This window comes from Myodes glareolus, chromosome 11 (genome assembly GCF_982192425.1).
Source record: "Myodes glareolus chromosome 11, mMyoGla1.1, whole genome shotgun sequence".
NCBI lineage: Eukaryota > Metazoa > Chordata > Mammalia > Rodentia > Cricetidae > Myodes > Myodes glareolus.
In genome coordinates this window covers 35,563,460-35,580,925 of record NC_142036.1, presented here as the reverse complement: position 1 = coordinate 35,580,925, position 17,466 = coordinate 35,563,460, and the positions used below count along the sequence as shown (strand labels likewise).

The following is a 17,466-nucleotide window of genomic DNA, read 5'->3' as shown; positions in this document are numbered from 1 at the left end:
GCAGCCACTGAGTCGCCTCTTTGAAGATAGAGGACATCCATCTCTTGACACACGCAGCTACTACATTCAAACTCCAAGATGAACTCAGCCTACCTAAAGGGAACTATAAACACAGTTCACTGAAGAAATACAGTCTGTTTAAACTAGGAAGTTAAATTAGAAAATAATATTCTAGGAGAAAAAAATCTGTTGACTTCTCTTATCTTGGGAAAACAAACTGTGGGAAGTGAGAAAATTGCTCCTGGAGCTGACAAGTTTATTAACACTTCAGTGGAATTTTCTTTTATTGTTTTTCAAAAAAGAAAAGAAAAAGTAGAAAGAAAAATAGAAAACCAGAATAAGAGTAAAATAATTATTTGTTTTGTCTGATGTTTTGAAACTGGGTCTCAAATACATAGCCCAGGCTAAACTAGATTCAGGTATAAAGATTTGATAATAATAAATACATGAACAATAAAACTTGGTCACTAGGAAATTTAAAAATCTCATCATATTCAATAAATTACCATTCCATTTCTTGTCACTGTTACCAAAGACCTGAGAGAGCAGTTTAAGGTAGGAGAATTCTCACTTTCAAAAGATTCACTAGAGCATGGACGGGTGCAGCAGGAAACAGCGCACATCGTGACAGTCAAGAGACAGAGGGAGGAGGACACCGGAACTTGGCTAGTTCTCTCCCCTTTCATTTTTGTCTGGGCCCCAGCCTATTATGTGGTATCTCCCACACTCAGGGAAGAGCTCTCCCTTCCATTAATCCTCCCTGGAACAGCCCTCAGAAGCTCGGCAGTGTGTGTCTCACCAATCTTCAGGAGCTTCTAAATCCAGTCACATGGACAATGATACTAATCATCACAGAGAGCAAGGATGTCCCACCCGGACAACAGGGTCATGGAGACAGTCACCTAACAGCAAATGCTGCACAGAACTTAATAAAAACTGTAGGAGGAACCACTGATCATAACTTTAAAATATATTTCAGATATTCATAAAAATTCTACAATTTCAAAATTTATAAATTAATTCTACGTGTTATCTATTATTATTATGAGATTTCAGAGTTAAATTCATTAAATACATGAACATTTCACAATAAGCACATGAATATTTGTTTTGACAAAATGACATATTGTATCCAAAAAGTTATTCTGCTAAGTGTCATTAGAGTCAGACCAGTCTGGTCACCACCCTCCTATTTATCTAGAAGTGGAACTAAACTTTGGTTCAGGTGTTTGTTTTTGCTTTTTGGATTTTTTTTTTTTTTGAAGAGAGCAACAGTGCCTTGCTATGCATTCATACTAGTCTAGGACCATCTACACTACTCAAGCTGGCTTCAAACTTGTGATCGTCTGCCTTAGCCTCCTGAGTGTTGGAATTGCAAGCACACAGCACCACTCATTATTACAGCTTACGTAATAAAACTTTATAAAGAAAGACTTCTCACCACATCTTGCTTCTGGGCTTCATTAAGCTTTTCGGTCAATTCTTCCAAAGCCCTTTTTGTTTCAGCATCCGACCTAAGCAAAGAAAGTAAAAGAGTTTCCAGCTAATTAATTTTTTTAAAGACATAATGGTTTTTGTTGATGTCGTCACTGTTTTGAGCTGGGAGCCAAAACTAGGGTTTGGCACTTCTTAGGTAAGTGCTTTACCCCTCAGCTGAACCCCACCCCTCACAATAATTGTTATTTCACACTTCTCAACTGAATTCTTCTCAAGGGCCTGTTAAAACATGCCACAGAGACCCTGTCAAGAAATCTCGGAAAAACTAAGTCAGGGATGGGGTCCAAGAATGTGCAGTTCTGCAAATTCCTACACAATGCTGAAGCTGTGGACCTGGGGCCCCAACTTTGAGCACCACCACCACACTGAGCTCCAGCAGCCCTCACTTTCAAGTTAAGAAGAAACGAAGATAGAATTCTAAAAAGACAGAGGAAGAATAAAACTCCTCTGATAACCTGTTTGAGGGACACAAACTCCATCCTGATTAGTGCAGTGAATCAGAGACAGCAGCGCTCATGCAGTCCAGAAAAGACTTGAAAGAACAGGTCTGCAGCCCATCTCTACTCCCTTTGGATGCACTCCCGACTAGCATCCAAATGCCTTCTCCTCTCGGAATCCTCTAGCTTGTTACCTTCATCATTTTCAATCAAATACTTTCCAGTGACTCCTTGTTTTGAAGTGCCTCGTTCACTAACTCCTTGGCGATACTGGACTATTTACTGCTATTGTGAGCTCGTCTGTCACTTACCTGTGGGCTTTTACAAAGTGCATGTTGCACAGGGCGGCCTTCACTCTTGGACTCACCTTCTATCCTGCACATTTCAATCAGCCTCACACTTGGATCGTCACTCTGGGGTGTTTTTCCCCCTAATTTTTGTCATCATTTGGGGGTGTTCATCATGTCCATTGATAAGCCCCTTTCTGCATGAGTCATCCATATACACATAGCCTAGTCCTGCCCCTTGGCAACATTCTTCTCAAAGGCCACTTACTTTCTGACTCTAACCTGGCTGAATTTGCAGGCTTGCTGTGTGGCTGTCATTTTGGGGTTATTTTCACTGCATTCTCAGGATAGTGTTACTATTTCCCCTTTTGCTTCATGAATTTTTTTAACTTTATAATTACTTATTGCTGGTATACAGGAAAGCAACTGTCTCTGTAACATTAACCCAGCACACCAAAGTTGCTGAAATAACTTGTTAATCTGAGAAGACAACTTTTGACTGCTATATTTCACAGTATCCACTGCTTCTTCTAATTTGTATCTTCCTCTTAGTTATAATACTATTGTCTTTGTATAATTTATATCTAGATAATTTCTCAGAAAGAAGTACCTTAAAAGCTAATATTTCTGAGCTGTGAATCTCTGAAAAAGTGTTCATTTTAACTTATTCTTGATCTGGAGATTCCCATTCTCTCCCGGGTTTTGCAGTTCTCATCTGACCTTCAATCCAGGTCCAAAGCATGGCTAAGACATCTAAATATCTGACCTCTTTAGCACTCATCTCTGTCTGTGATGCTCTCCGTAATTCTTCCCTTTACGTCCTCCACTACCACAGCACTTTTATATGAAAAGCACTCTTGAAAGTCGTGTGTCTCACACAGACTTCTTTTCCTTTTAGCGTAAGGATTGACTTCTTTACATTTCCTCTTGACTGTCTCACAGGCATATCAAACCTAACATATCCAAGAAAGCCCCTTGATTTCTACCCCTCAGCTCCCTCAACCAACCTTTCTTACGTCATAAAGGGAAAAAGCTGTTTACTAGTTTCTCAAGCTTTCCATATGGTACCCAAGTTAAAGCTCACTTCTCTGTGCTTTCATAACTCAATATATTTTTGAAAAGTCAAAAAACAAAAAATTAAGCCAGGCGTGATGGTGTACACCTTTAACTCCAGCACTTGGAAGGCAAAGGCAGGTGGGTCTCTGTGAGTTCAAGGCCAGCCTGGTATGCATAGTGAGTTTCAGAAAAGACAGAGCTACATAGTGAGACCCCATCTTAAAAACAAAAAGGAAAGAAAATAACTAATAAATAATTAAATGAGAATACCAACACTTCTGAATCAAATTATTTCCTATCCAGTATGTTTAAAAACATGAATATAATTAGTGGTACAGGCAGAGTATTCAGTTTTACTCCTCCACATTTCAATGTCATCTCATTTCACAAATAAATAAATAATTAATTAAATAGGTGCATACACACATACAAACAAAAACAAGTCTTTTAAAAAAAAATAAGGGCATTGGTTCCTAAGTATACCCAAGTGTGACCTACAGCCTCCATTTGCACACACACACACACATCTGCACATACAGAAACACACATGTACACATGCATACATGCATAAAAACACAAAAAAATCTTAAAATACTCATATAAAAGCACATCATTTCCTTAATCTATGTAAACATGTCAATTATTTTGTCAAGAAATGAATTTATTCTTTTATAATTCACACCTCCCAGGAAAACCCTGCCCCCGTCTTACCGGCTTCTTCTAGAAAGCTCTCTGTTGAAATCATCACCAAGCCGGACTTGTTCACTACTGAGGTCTCGGAGGGACTGGTGAAAAGCATGAAGCTACGGAAGCAAAGCACAGTCAGTCTTGGCTTCTACTAGCTCTTCCATTAAAAAAACAATCAAAGTAGGAACTCCCTTCCACAGAAAGAACCAAATTCTATATCTTCATCAATAATCAATAAATACATGTCATTAAAGACATGTCTTTCACAAGTAACAATGGCCATCACACTCTCCCCAGCAGAGCAGCTTCACTCCTTGTGTGTGACCTGGAGATGTCATGTATTCCACAACTGCAAGTTCTGTAATCGATGTCAACCCTGCCACTGCAGTGCAGAACTCACCAAAAGCAAATGAACATGCTACATTACAATAAAACCTCACCACATCAGACCACATGCCTAGTTGGCCAACACACATGCAAAGACACTCTTGCCAACATGTGAACATCCATGTACAAGAAAGCAAGGAACCACATTATTCTTAACGAGAATGCTAAATTCAACCCCACAGAGCAGAACATAATATTTCATATGTTTGGGGCTGGAAAAATGGCTCAGCGGTTAAGAGCAGTAACTGCTCTTCCAGAGGACCCGGGTTCAATTCCCAGCACCCACATGGCAGCTCACAACTGTCTGAAAATCCAGTTCCAGGGAATCTGACATCTTCACACCAATGCACATAAAATAAAGATAAATAAATCATGAAAAAATTTAAAAAAAAAATATTTCATATGTTTTCTTTGAAAGAATCACACAGCAGTGCAAATGCCATCAAAACCACTGCACATTAGTCAGGCTAGATAGCAAAACATAACAATGTACAGTAATATTCAGTTTATACATAGGTTACATGCAGGCAACAAGCAGTAAAACATAGCCAGGTTTCTTTTTAAAACAAAGAAATAATGAATGTAAGGGATAGAGAGATGGCTCACAGCTAAAAACTGGATGCTGCTCCATAGCACATGGGTTCTATTTCAAACAATCATATAATGACTCACAACCATCTGCAATTCCAGGTCCAAGGGATCAGACATCTTCTTTTGACTTCTGTAGGTACCAAGCATACATGTGTTGCACAGACATACATGCAGACAAAACACCCACACACATAAAACTTTTTTATTTTTTTTTATTGCTTCTAATATCAAGACAGGCTATACCCATTTCTTAAAGGAGCCTACTTAGTGTAAAATAGTTTATGTCTTGTCCTGGGTGGTGAATACATGGCATTCAATCTATTGTGCCTTAGACATAAATATATATACTTTATATAAATATGTATCCTACAGTTTATAGTAAAATAATTTTAAGATACAGAGATTTATAGAAAAAAGAAATACCCATTTCAATAAATGCTTGTTGAACAACTAATCAATGCTGGCTCCCTGCTGGGAAATAAGCATATGACAACACACACAGTAAAAAGAGTTAAAGGGCATCTTGAGAAAACAGGCTTACAGATGAACAAGAGAATCCCCTGAGCTTGGCTATCAGGAGAACATGAATCCCAATCTGTAAAACAGACTGAGGACCCCTGCCTTTCCCATGCAGTTATCCAACCTTCAAAACCTATCAAGTTATCCATTTAATAGCTTTCAAATCTACTTCCTTCCTTCCAACTCTACATAGACTAATGCAAATGGCCATCAATTCACACCTGAACACAAGACTATCCTAATTCATGTGTGCACAATGGCTACTTTCTACAGTTGAGACAGAGTGACCGTCAGCTCTTGGATGTCTTTCAGCATGTAGCCTGCCTTACAGTGCTGTCTTTGCTCTTGCCAAGCCAACTGTCCTATCTCGGATGACTCTACCCATTTCTGGATCTTCCTTTGATCAGTCTTTTGGTAAGTCACGTCTACTACACCGCCTGCCCCATGACCAGTGTTTCTTTCCATGATAACATGTATCTTAATTCATATTACAGGTGCACTAATGTCATTGCTTGATTAATACCTAGCTACGCCATTCAGAATATAAACTCAACGAAAAAAGGGGTCTCACTCACAACTGATTCCAAACACAAGCATTGTCACAAAAATAGAAACTAAGTACAAAAAACAAAAAATTAAGTTAAAACAGTCCTCTATGCTGTTCAATCGTACAGTCTGTACTAACAAGTTATACTTAAAAATAATAGTCTGGGGCAAACTCCTACAAGGTGTTTTCTAATGCATCTGATTCTGTTTTATATGTGCAGAAGACAGCAACAGTCACAGATGGGTTTTCTGAGGCCACCTCTAAGCACCTCATCTTGAAAGGATCACAACAAAGCGGGAAACTGTTCCCACCCTTTCCTTATTAACTACCTAAGACAACTGGTGTGGGAGAATTGTCTGTATTCTGTCAATCATCTTTTAAATAAATGCTGATTGGCCAGGCAGGAAATATAGACAGGAAGTAGAGGTGATGCAAGGAGAATAGGAGAATTCTGGGAAGGAGAAAGCTGATTCTTCCCAGTCCTGCGCAGACCACCACCGAGGAAGCAGGATATGACCTACAAGCTGAAAAAGGTACCAAGCCATATGGCTAAAATAGATAAGAATAATGGGTTAATATAAGTCATAAGAGCAGATAAGAAGCCTGAGCTAATGGGCCAATCAGCTTTATAACTTATAGAGATCTCTGTGTGATTTTCTTTGGGGCTAAATAGCTTGAGGTACCAGGTGGGACATAAACCCCAACAAGCAGGCCCCTTCATGTTACAGACAACAAAGGAAAAATTCAGCTCTAAAAAAGAAAAAAAAACTTTAAGAAACAGAGGAATAAAATATATTCATAGAAACTGTTATAATACTTCAAAAAATTTTCAAATTTCTTAATATAAAGTAGTTTCATCAATTACTCAACAATCAGAAAAAGATCAATAGTAGAAAAAAATAGTAAATTAACCACACAAAAGGTGATACTCTTTCATGGTAATATCTCTTACATTCAAAGAAATAGAAACTTTTGCTGGACCTCACAGCTGAGTTAATAATACACCTTGAAGACACTTTAGACATTAAAGACACTTAATCCTGATTAAAACAGGATTGTTTTATTTAGGGTTTCTATTGCCATGACCAAAAGGTAGAGTTTATTTCACCTTTCAGTCCATTGTCCAAAGGGAGTCAGGCCATGACTGTAGCTGGTTCAGAGGCCATGAAGAATGCCGCCCACTGGCTTGCTCCGCCTACTCTCTTACACCATCTGGGACCACCTGCCCAGGGATGGCACTGCCTACAGTGAGTGGAGCCGTCCACATCAACTGTTCATACAGACGTGCCTACAGGCCAATCTTAGGGAGGCATTCTCTCAATTAGGATTTCCCCCTCCCAGACATGTTACAAAAAACAAGCAGCACACCTGCTATGTAGGAATTCAGCCCATTTGTTTAGCCTGCCTTTAAGAGAACAATATAAAAATCAACCTATCTTACTTTGAATTTCTCATGTAATCTATAGCTTTCATCTGTATTCTTCCATACCCCTGACCCAGAGAACAATGCATTGTGTGTATATATGTATGTATTCATATATGTTAATCACTTGTTGGAAACAGAAAACCGATCAAAAGCAACCTTACACAATGAACGCCCACCATAAATGCTGGTAACAACAATTTGCAGTACTGCCTTCTTTGGGATCAGTTGGGGCTGACTTCAGTCAGTGACTTGGAAAACTCTGTTAAAGATTCCTGTAAAGTGTCCCTCAATCCTGCACAAATTGTACTATACCATTCACTAACTACAGAGCAAAGCCCTTTTTTATGGACAGATAGGTGCTAGGGACACATAAGTTATATGTAACAGACAGGCCAGAAATCACAAACTACAGACAGACAGAAGACACATGGAAAGAAATGGAGGATTCAAATGTGAGCTTACTTTTGGTCAAATTAACCCAAGGGAAGTGCTGGTTTTCTTTCCTCAAAGCAACACCAACACGTTTTGGTGTCTCGAAGGCTATCTTTAAGGTGTTTACCTGATGCATTTGCTCATATCTGCTCCAACCTAATGAGCTAACCTAGTAGGGCTTTCTGAAGAGTGACCCATCTGCACAGGAAATGAAAGAAAATTGATCCAGCTAAATTCAATGTGCTGGCTACTTTTATGTCAATTTGACACAAGCTAGAGCTATCTGAAAGGCAGGAACATGGATTGAGAAAATCCTCCATATCAAGCTCTAAGGCATTTTCTTAATTAGTGATTGATGGGGGAGGGCCCAGCCCATTATTAGAGGCACCAAACCTGGGCTGCTACCCCATGTTCTATAAAAAAGTAAAGGCTGAGAATGCCAGGAGGATCAAGGCAGTAAGCGGCACCCTCCATGGTCTCTGCATCAGCTCCTGCCTCCAGGTTCCTGCCCTGTTTGAGTTCCTGCCCTGACTTCCACCAGTGACTTACAAACATGTAAGTCAAATAATCCCTTTCCTTCCCAAGCTGCTTTGGTCATAGTGTTTCATCACAGAGTATTACCCCTAAGACACTCAATTTTTAATTCTTTTTATTGTTTCAGAGTTCCATGCATGTATACAATGTATCTACTCAACTCTACTCCCAGTCCCTCAGTTCCTTCTATATGCCCCCAACACCTGTCCCTCCTAACTTCATGTGCTTTGCTTTTAACTGCACTGAGTCTACACAGTACTGTTTAGGCATGGGTATAGGACTATCCACTGGAGCATGTGTACCCTCTCAAGGATCACATGCATGAGGAAAGCGCTCACAATGCCAGGAGCCATTAACAGCCAACAGAGGAATTGCATGAGCCTTTCCACCTTTCGTGCTGGGATTCTGACTGGCTTGATCTTACGTAGCTCTTTAGAATGAGGTCATAACTGCTGTGAATGCCTGCGTGCAAAGGCCTCGTTGCGGCAGATGTCTACGACCTCAGGCTCTTGCAGTCTTTCTGCCACTGCTTCCATAATGATCCCTGAGCCTCGGCAGGAGAGGGTATAATAGAGGTCCTTAGACCTGAGGGTCCCAGTCTCATTATCCGCATATGGACCAACTGAGGGTCTCTGTATTCATCATCATCCACTACGAAAAAAAAAAAGTTTCAAATGCTCTAATCTATGGGTTTAAGGGTATGACCTGGGTGGTGGATGGGGGACAGGTTATTTTTATGTCCCATTAACAGAATAATAGCATTAGATTCTTCCTATGACTTAGGCAATCATGTGTTTTTAGCTCAGTATGATACCAGACATAACCTCCGTCTTGTGGAACAGGCCTTAAACCCAACTGCAAAGTGTTGATGACTCCCGACACTGGCGCCACTGCTGTACCAGGGGGTCATTCTGCCAGGCCAGTAGCTATTGTAGCTTGCAGGGTTCACAGCAGGGTAAGACTGACTGCTGATTATTTTCCTCCTCCAGCACTGTATACAGAACTCCCTAGCACTATCGAAAGCTAACCAGTACGGATGAACTTTCCAGATGATTACTAGCTCTCCATTTCTTAGTCACTGTGAATACAGCAGAGTTTATCTCACATGTCCATACTCAGGAATAGCCAAGAGCAACAGTACTAGTCTGTAGTGTTGGGTTGGGATGGGGAATATGGGATATCACTGACCAACAACTCAAAAAAAGGTATCGCATGCTTGGCACGTAGCATTTCTTATTTGACAGTCTGTGGAATCTGGGAGTATCACTGTCCCCACTAAAAGGTAACTCCACTTGAACTCCATATGTATATGTATGGGGGGGGGAGGTCTGCATGCACACATATTTTTAGGAAGTTTCTCTAGTAGTTGGTTTCCATGTGGCTTTTTCAAATGTCTTCACTGTTAGTTATCCTTCCCCATACTGTCGTCTATCCACCCCTCCCGTCATCCTCCACATTTAAGCCTTTCTGTTTCACTATTTCTCTCTCCTGCGTCCCATCACCTGCATTCTATCCCCCTCTCTCACTTGAATCCACCCACTGCCACATGGTCTCTTACTTCATGACTTCTATGTTTGCCCCAGTCTAAACACACATTATCTAAAGACTCAAAACCAGCATCAATATATGACAGAGAACATACAATATTTGTCTTTGTGGGTCTTGGTTATCTTACTCAGAGCAACTATTTCAATTCCATCCATTTGCCTGTGAATTTCAATTCTTCATTTTTCTTTAGGGCTGAATACTGTTCTACTATTACATACACCATATTTCCATATCAACTCATCTACTGATGGACATCTGGACTGTCTCAATATCCTGGGTATTGTGAATTTGTTATCATTTGTTTCACTGATCTTAATATCAAAGCAACTTTAACCTGCAATTCCCTTTACAGCTACAGATGTTGAATTTCTTAAAATATTTCTTAGCCATTTCTATTTCTTTTTTTGAGGACACTCTTTTTTACATCTTCAAAATATAATGCTCCACAACAAAATCCAAAACAGATGATACAGATTTGTATACTGAAAATAATATTCATGAAATTGTAAGAAATGCTCTTCTTGGTGGGAGCAGCTGCTAAGGACAAAGCATGAAGAAGGGATGTGTGTGACTTGTCTGCACTGGGGACTCCTCTCAATCGTAAGGAATAAAAAAGTATTTGTACATTGAATATAAAATATGTTTGGCTTAAAAAGAGAAAAGGGTCAGTGCAAGATTATTGATGATCAAATTCTTAGTTGAGATATGTACATAAAATTCAAGAGTCAGTCATTTATAAGCAAGTAGAGCATGCGACAGATAAACTACACAATGTTACAAAGTACCTGGACCATGTCATCTGTCTCCCGAACAAACCGAACACCAGTTCTGGACCTGTTTCGTTTAAGACCCTGTGGCTCGTAGTCCTTCAGAGGTGAGGTAGGTGTAAAGCGGAGACTCTCTTTCCAATACAAAGAAGAAGAAAGGGCATTAAAACACCACACAAGAACAATCTAAATTTTCCCTTGACAACTGCAGACCAGACATAGAGATACCCAGTCACTCTTAGCCTAGATTTCCTAAGTAATATACTGAGCCATAAAGAACACAACAGCATTGCTTTAAAGTAGATAAAATGAACAACAAACTTAGCCTGAAAACAGAACATGACAAAAAGTCCAATTTTTAATACTGTCCAAAGCAGCAACACATTTTCTCCTACATAAAAATAACTACTAAAAACTTAAAAGCTTTATTCCTCCCTAAAATATAACATCCCAGTAATAACATCAAATCTCGCAAAAGTCAAATAAATTAATCTAAAGACAAAGCAGTGCATAACAATCAATAAAAACAGACTACATAAAAACATATAATAGTGTTCAACTTTAATCGCTATTATGAGTAATAGCAGTATTCACAACTCCAGGTACCAACGTTCCTCCGACTAAATCACTCCCATCACTGAGGACGTTTATGCACGATTCGAACCTGATTCTCAGTACTACAGGGAAATACGAGTTAATTATAGGCAAACAAAGTGCTTAATAACTTTTAACGCCACCATTGGCATCTAGCTGAACACCAAGGCAAAAATTCGCCTGCTTTTAACACATGTTACAGCATAGTTCACAATCAGAAATTGTAAAGCTACTATGCCAAGAGAAGATTAGAAAGAAAACATACCCGAGTAAATTGTATTTCTGCATTTATTTTGAAGTTTGAGCAGCAATTAAAAGCCAAGCTTTGTAGAGTAAAGCTTCAGGTCTACACAGCCTGAGGAAAATAAAATTAATAAACCCAGACTTTCAAAGACCCTTTAAAAAACAACATGCACTATACTGTCCAACAAGTGCATGTGCTGTGTGTGCGTAGTATCTAATCTATAAGATCTATAATCTTGTGGATATGCTCTATTTCTCTAAAGATTAAAGCATTCAGTATGTACTTCAGACATATTTTTAAAATTCAACAAGGAAAAAGGCTTTTAGAACACACAAGGGGTCTACCTGCCACAGCGCCACCATCAAGATCACTGGCACTCAAGCTGGTGACAGAAACACTTCTCCCTCCTGAGTTTCTCTGTAAGCGCTGACTCCGCAGTTGGCTTATTGACTGCTCCAAATCTTCCTTTAACTGAAGAAGATGCTCAAGAGTTATTCTTCTTAAGAAATCCCTAAGCATAATAGACACATCTGAAAGTGGTTTCTGAAATATCTGACTTACCAGGAAAAAAAAATGCTATCAGCGGAATTTTAAACTGAGTTATGTTAGGAAATAGAAAAACTAATAAATGCAAGTATTTGAAGAATAAACGCTAAGGTCTGACTTATAATGGTACCGATCACTGCCTTATCCCCTCTTCCGATTGCCAAAAAGAGATGCTCACCATACCCCCACACACACACACACACACAAGGGCTTGCAAACTAGACTTAAATGACTAACTCGCATTTGTGTAGAAAGATCACATGACCAGTCAACACATTTTAATGAAAGCAAAAAGAATTCTTATAAACATTCTGTTAGAAATTCAACATGTAAGAGCAGGCATAGAACAGTTATTGAAGAGACTGAGGCACCACCAAACAGCATCAGAACACCACGTCCATTCATGGAAAGAGGACACATGCCAGAACTGTGAGAACAAATGTCAGCACATACTAAGATTGGTGGTTTTAACACCCACGTGCACACACACACACACACACACACACACACACACACATGCACACTTAGAATAGTAAAAGAGGTATCTATAAAGAACAAAATAAGCTAAATACTGGCAATAGTATTGAGACAAACAAACCTAAGACCTAAGGTCTTAGGCAGACCTAAGAAGAAACCTCAACTAACACCCAAAAAAGCAAAGAAGAAAGCTGAGAAAATCTGTCTGCCCTGATTTCTGGGACACCTCAGACATTATGCAAGCATGAATAACACATGAATCCATCTCAAATCATCTCCAGCTCTTTGAGAACAAGGTCAAAACAAGGCAGTTGATCGACAAGAGACTTCCTAAGCTCTGCCAGAGTGAAAAGGTAGAGAACCCCTTATTCAAAGTACCAACAAGTATTTAATAACCTGGGGAAGTGTACAGAAGCTAGCCAGGCCAGCCACAAGGAAAGCAGAAAGATCACATATGAAGCAAACTGATTTTCATTTTAGCTCGTTACACTTGGCTAAACCTGATTTGAGCACACTCGTTGAAGCAAAGTTAGTTTCCATTTCTTCCTATTGTTTCTTGCAAAATAATCTAGCTTTTTTGTTTCATATTAAGTCCTCTGTGTTTTCCCTTCAGCTGAAGCTACTTCATTCCTGAAGACCTGCCCCCAACACACCGTGATAACCACATTTTTATCCATCCTTGGAGAAAACATTAGGACGGTTTCTCTGTTTTACTATGTGTAAACTCTATTTGTTTGATCCTATTTTTTAACTCATGGAGATCACAGAATGGATAACTTGGTATGTTTTATGTGCTGTGAATTCATTATCTTACCCTAGTCTCTCTTCTCATCGCCTCCTGTCCATTGTCTTCTTCAAAAGGGTTTGGTTTGGTTGAGACAGGGTTTTCCAGTGTAGCCCACACGGGCTTGAGACTCATGCCAATCTTCCTGCCTCACCCTCAGGAGTGCTGTGATTACCATCATGTGTGAGCCACCACACCTGGTATTTATTATTATTATTTTAATGCCATATTTTCTTACCCTATTGATCTTCCATCATTCTCTTCTCTGTAAGGTTTGCCCTTTCATCCTTACATTCTTCTCTTTGGATACCTTCTTTGGCCTGTCTTTAAGTTCGTTCTCTTTTCAACTGCCTACTGACTCCGATTCAATCCCTCCATCGAAAGTTGCTTGGCTATTTAAGTCATCTGTCATCGAATGTTCTACTTGTAGTTACTCGCATTTAGTTTTCAATTATAGCATATAATTTCTTGAATACATTATACTGGTTTTCATAGTTCCACTATAATTGACTGTCTGCATTTTCCTTTGCCTTGAGAGTCACATTTTCTATTCTCTTGTGCCTGCTTATTTTTTTATCATACAGAGACAGTGAGCATGAAAATCAAAAGTAATAATTTACAGCTGTGAAGGACGCCTCTTCTTTCAGAAGATCATGTGACTTTCCTTCCAGTAGGAAGCTGGGTTAGAATAAGTAGAAAGCCCAAACCTCCTCAAACAGGTAGGAGTTGATTTTATTCTGTCCCATGAAGGCTAATGTTTGTTTTCAGTTTTGATTCATCTTTTCTCATAAATTATCCTTTGGGTTCAGAGCTGACTTTTGAAAGGCCCGAATCTAAGTTTTTCATTGCCTGATGATTCCTTATTCCAGCCTCTCTTTTTTTAAGTCACCTCTGAAATTAGCTATGTCCTTGAAGAAGGAAAGAGTTGTGCATACAAGACTGATCTTCTAGACTCCTCTTCTCCCCAGAGCTCTGCACTACCCCGGCAGCTCGAGTCATAGCCAGCACCATTGCTGCACTTTCTTCGCCTTTCTAGTTGGTCCTAAGGAAACTGGTCCAGAAAGCAGAAGATGCCAAAAATCACTTAGATATGGAGGTGCCAGCTAACAAATACTAAGCTATAGTTAAAGGTAATAAGACAGAGAGGGAGACAGAGGCAAAAACAGACACAGAGACAGATACAGAGATGGGGGAAGACACACACAGACAGAGATCAGAGATACTTCCTGTGTGTATTAGTGTTTCACCTTTGGGCATGTATGGTCAGCACATGAATGAATGCCTGTTGATATGAGAAGTCAGAAGAGGGCATGAAATTCTTTACTGCGAGAGCTACAGTGTAAGCTGTAAGCTACTATGTGGAAGATGGGAATCAAACATGTGTCCAATACAAGAAAAGCAAGTACTCCTAATCACAGGGTCATTTCTTCAACCCTGGTTTTAGTTTATTGAAGTGATGAAGAAATTACAGAATATAGTATAATGCCAAAGTCATAGTTTTTGGCAGATGATCTCTGAAAAAGCCACACTTATGTTGAAGATTCTTTATGACATTTTTATGACTTTATGATCTTTTTTATGACTCGGATGCAACACACTGACAGCCAATGTCATCATTGGCTATATTTGTTTCCTCCAACAGTCACCCACTCTGAAATTTATCTAACATATCTTCCACGTTCAGACAAAATTGTTGGAATGTGCTAATTAATAGATATACGTTTTTACTTACCTACAAGCTAACCATACCATAAAGACAGTAGGAGAAACCTGTAAGATTTCTGTGATCTGTTGTAAAGCCCTTGATAACGTCTCCACCAGACATTTTGGAAATACATGATGTATGAATTGTTTTTTTCTATTCTGTGACTGTACAACAATTAATGCAACCATTTCTATGGCAAAGATGGTTGTCTAAATATGTGTGCCCAGGCACTGGTCACCCACTGGGTTGATAATAAACTGCCTGTTATTCAAAAAAAAATTGACCCACCATAGAATATACAGAAAAATATTGCAGAACAAGAGAAATGAAGAATCATTTCAAAATCTAGGAACAATAAAAGATACTACAAATTAATCACTCCAGAATAGAAAAAAATTAGAATAATATGCAACCTAATGTTGTTGTGGGATATTTTGATCGCAATCTGACACTCCCGAGATTTGCCAATAAAGTTAAACCTTAAATCAGGGGCCAGAGCTATTGATTAGGTGACCAGAATTGACCATAGAAAAGACTGCAATGTGGATAGAGAAGATGCACAGGGGAAAAGGGCAGTGACTTGAGTTGGCACTTCCTTTTGGTTCTGGGGTGAGGAAGAGATGAGTCTCTTCCAATGTCTCAGGCCAGGGTCATGGGACTGCAGACAATAATTTAAAAAATCAGTAGATTCATGCGCAGCTCTTAGCCAACAGAAAAAGATACCTTGGCGCCCAATATGGGATACCAAATGGATTTTTGCTTTCTCATAGGGACCACCAGCTCTCCAACAACACAGAGACTTGTAATTAATTATGAAAGCTTGGCCTTAGCTTAGGCTTGTCCTACTAGCTTATAACTTAAATTACCCTTTTCCTATTCATCTACAATTTGTCACATGGCTTTTTACTTTTCTTTCATTCTGAATATCAGACTTCCTCCACGTCTGATTCATCCCTAGTTCCTCTCTTTTTCATGGAAGTCCTGGCTATCTCTCCTGCCTAGCTATTGACCATTTACCTTTTTACTAATCACAATGACACATTTTCACACTGTACAAATATCCCATAACATAATGTTATAAATTTTCATATGGGGCTGGAAAAATGGCTCGGCAAAAGCACTGGCTGCAAGGTGGCAGCAAAGAACCAACTCCTGAGAGTTGTATTCTGACTGTAGCCATGGGCTGTGCATGTGTCCTGTGTACATGAATATACACACAAATAAAGTAAATTTTAAAGAGGTTTAGCAAATGCTTAATAATGGTGATTTTTTTCAGACAAATTTAAGAAATTACAAATAAATGTTTAGAAAATGTCAAAAAAACATTATGAGCACTTAAATATTTGCATGATAAAGTATACATGATTATGTTCAATTTTTAAATAATGAAACCTTGTCTCCAAAAAATTTTGTAACTTGTTCAAAGTAATTGACGTAATTTCTAAGGAGGAAATAAAATCAGAATTCAATTTCAATTCTGACTTCAAAGACTACATTTCTTCCATAAGTCTCAAGAAAATTCTTTTTGTATTACTTTTTTCTCAACATTGAGTACAAGGACATGTGTGTTGGAGAGCCCATAGCAGGGAGATCAGAGGACAACTTTCTGGAGCTGGGTTTCTCTTTTCCCCATGTGGGTTCCAGGGACTGAACTCAGGCTGCCAGACTTGCATGGCAAGCACCTTTACCCTCTGAGCCACCTCACCATTCCTCTGGGGGAAAAAAAAAATTTCAGATCTAGTAGCTTCACAAGAAACTTGAGGATAAAATTTTTAACAAGATAATAACCTACTTCAAAACTCTGCAGTATATTGTTAAAATGAACTTGAGAGCATGTAGCTTGTGGGGCCCACAGCTGTGAGCCTGCTCCACCCTGACTGGAGGTCAGATCTGAGCTTATTTTTGCTCTCTCAAAGCTGTTGACAACTGACCTAGGGTGTGGTTAATTAGTATTTTGGGTATAGAGGTGGATCCGGCCACCAGGACCAAGGTCGGAAAATTCAAGTCTATTCCTTATATCATGTTAATGAAATCTATTGCACTCCCTCACCCCTTTTAGAGTGAAATATATAAGCGTATGAAAAATAAACAAGGTGGATTCAGCATTCAGTGAATGTCTGCACAATGCTGCTCTGTGTTTCTTATTTCTCTTATATCTGTATTCCTTTGGCTTAATAATTCTAATCCTCATGCTCCTACCCTGGAATGTATGAATTATGTCAAAGCTGGTCTTCAACAGTATCTAATTAAATTTCTTAATTTGATTAATTTAATTTTATTAAATTAATTTAAATTTCTAAATTTCTTAACAATAGACTACCATTACTTAAAATTATTAAAAGACTGGTTAGCTATTACCCTCAGGCACCTAATAAATTAGTGAGTATCAGTCATAGGAGTA

The 17,466-nt window shown here is 39.0% G+C and overlaps 1 protein-coding gene across 7 annotated transcripts in view; it reads right to left on the bottom strand.

Annotated features, from left to right (window-relative positions):
• Cep128 (centrosomal protein 128) overlaps nt 1–17,466 on the bottom strand; it is a 354,331-nt gene that overhangs the window by 309,060 nt on the left and 27,805 nt on the right. For 6 of the 7 annotated variants that reach the window (XM_085697793.2, XM_085697795.2, XM_085697792.2 and 3 more), the window contains 4 exons: nt 11,898–12,024; nt 10,734–10,849; nt 3,989–4,080; nt 1,442–1,514 (listed from right to left, as the gene is read on the bottom strand). In XM_085697793.2, the coding sequence (XP_085553919.2) occupies nt 1,442–1,514; nt 3,989–4,080; nt 10,734–10,849; nt 11,898–12,024 (408 nt within the window). The remainder of the gene's footprint in view (nt 1–1,441; nt 1,515–3,988; nt 4,081–10,733; nt 10,850–11,897; nt 12,025–17,466) is intronic. The other variant, XM_085697796.2, reaches the window with a different exon arrangement.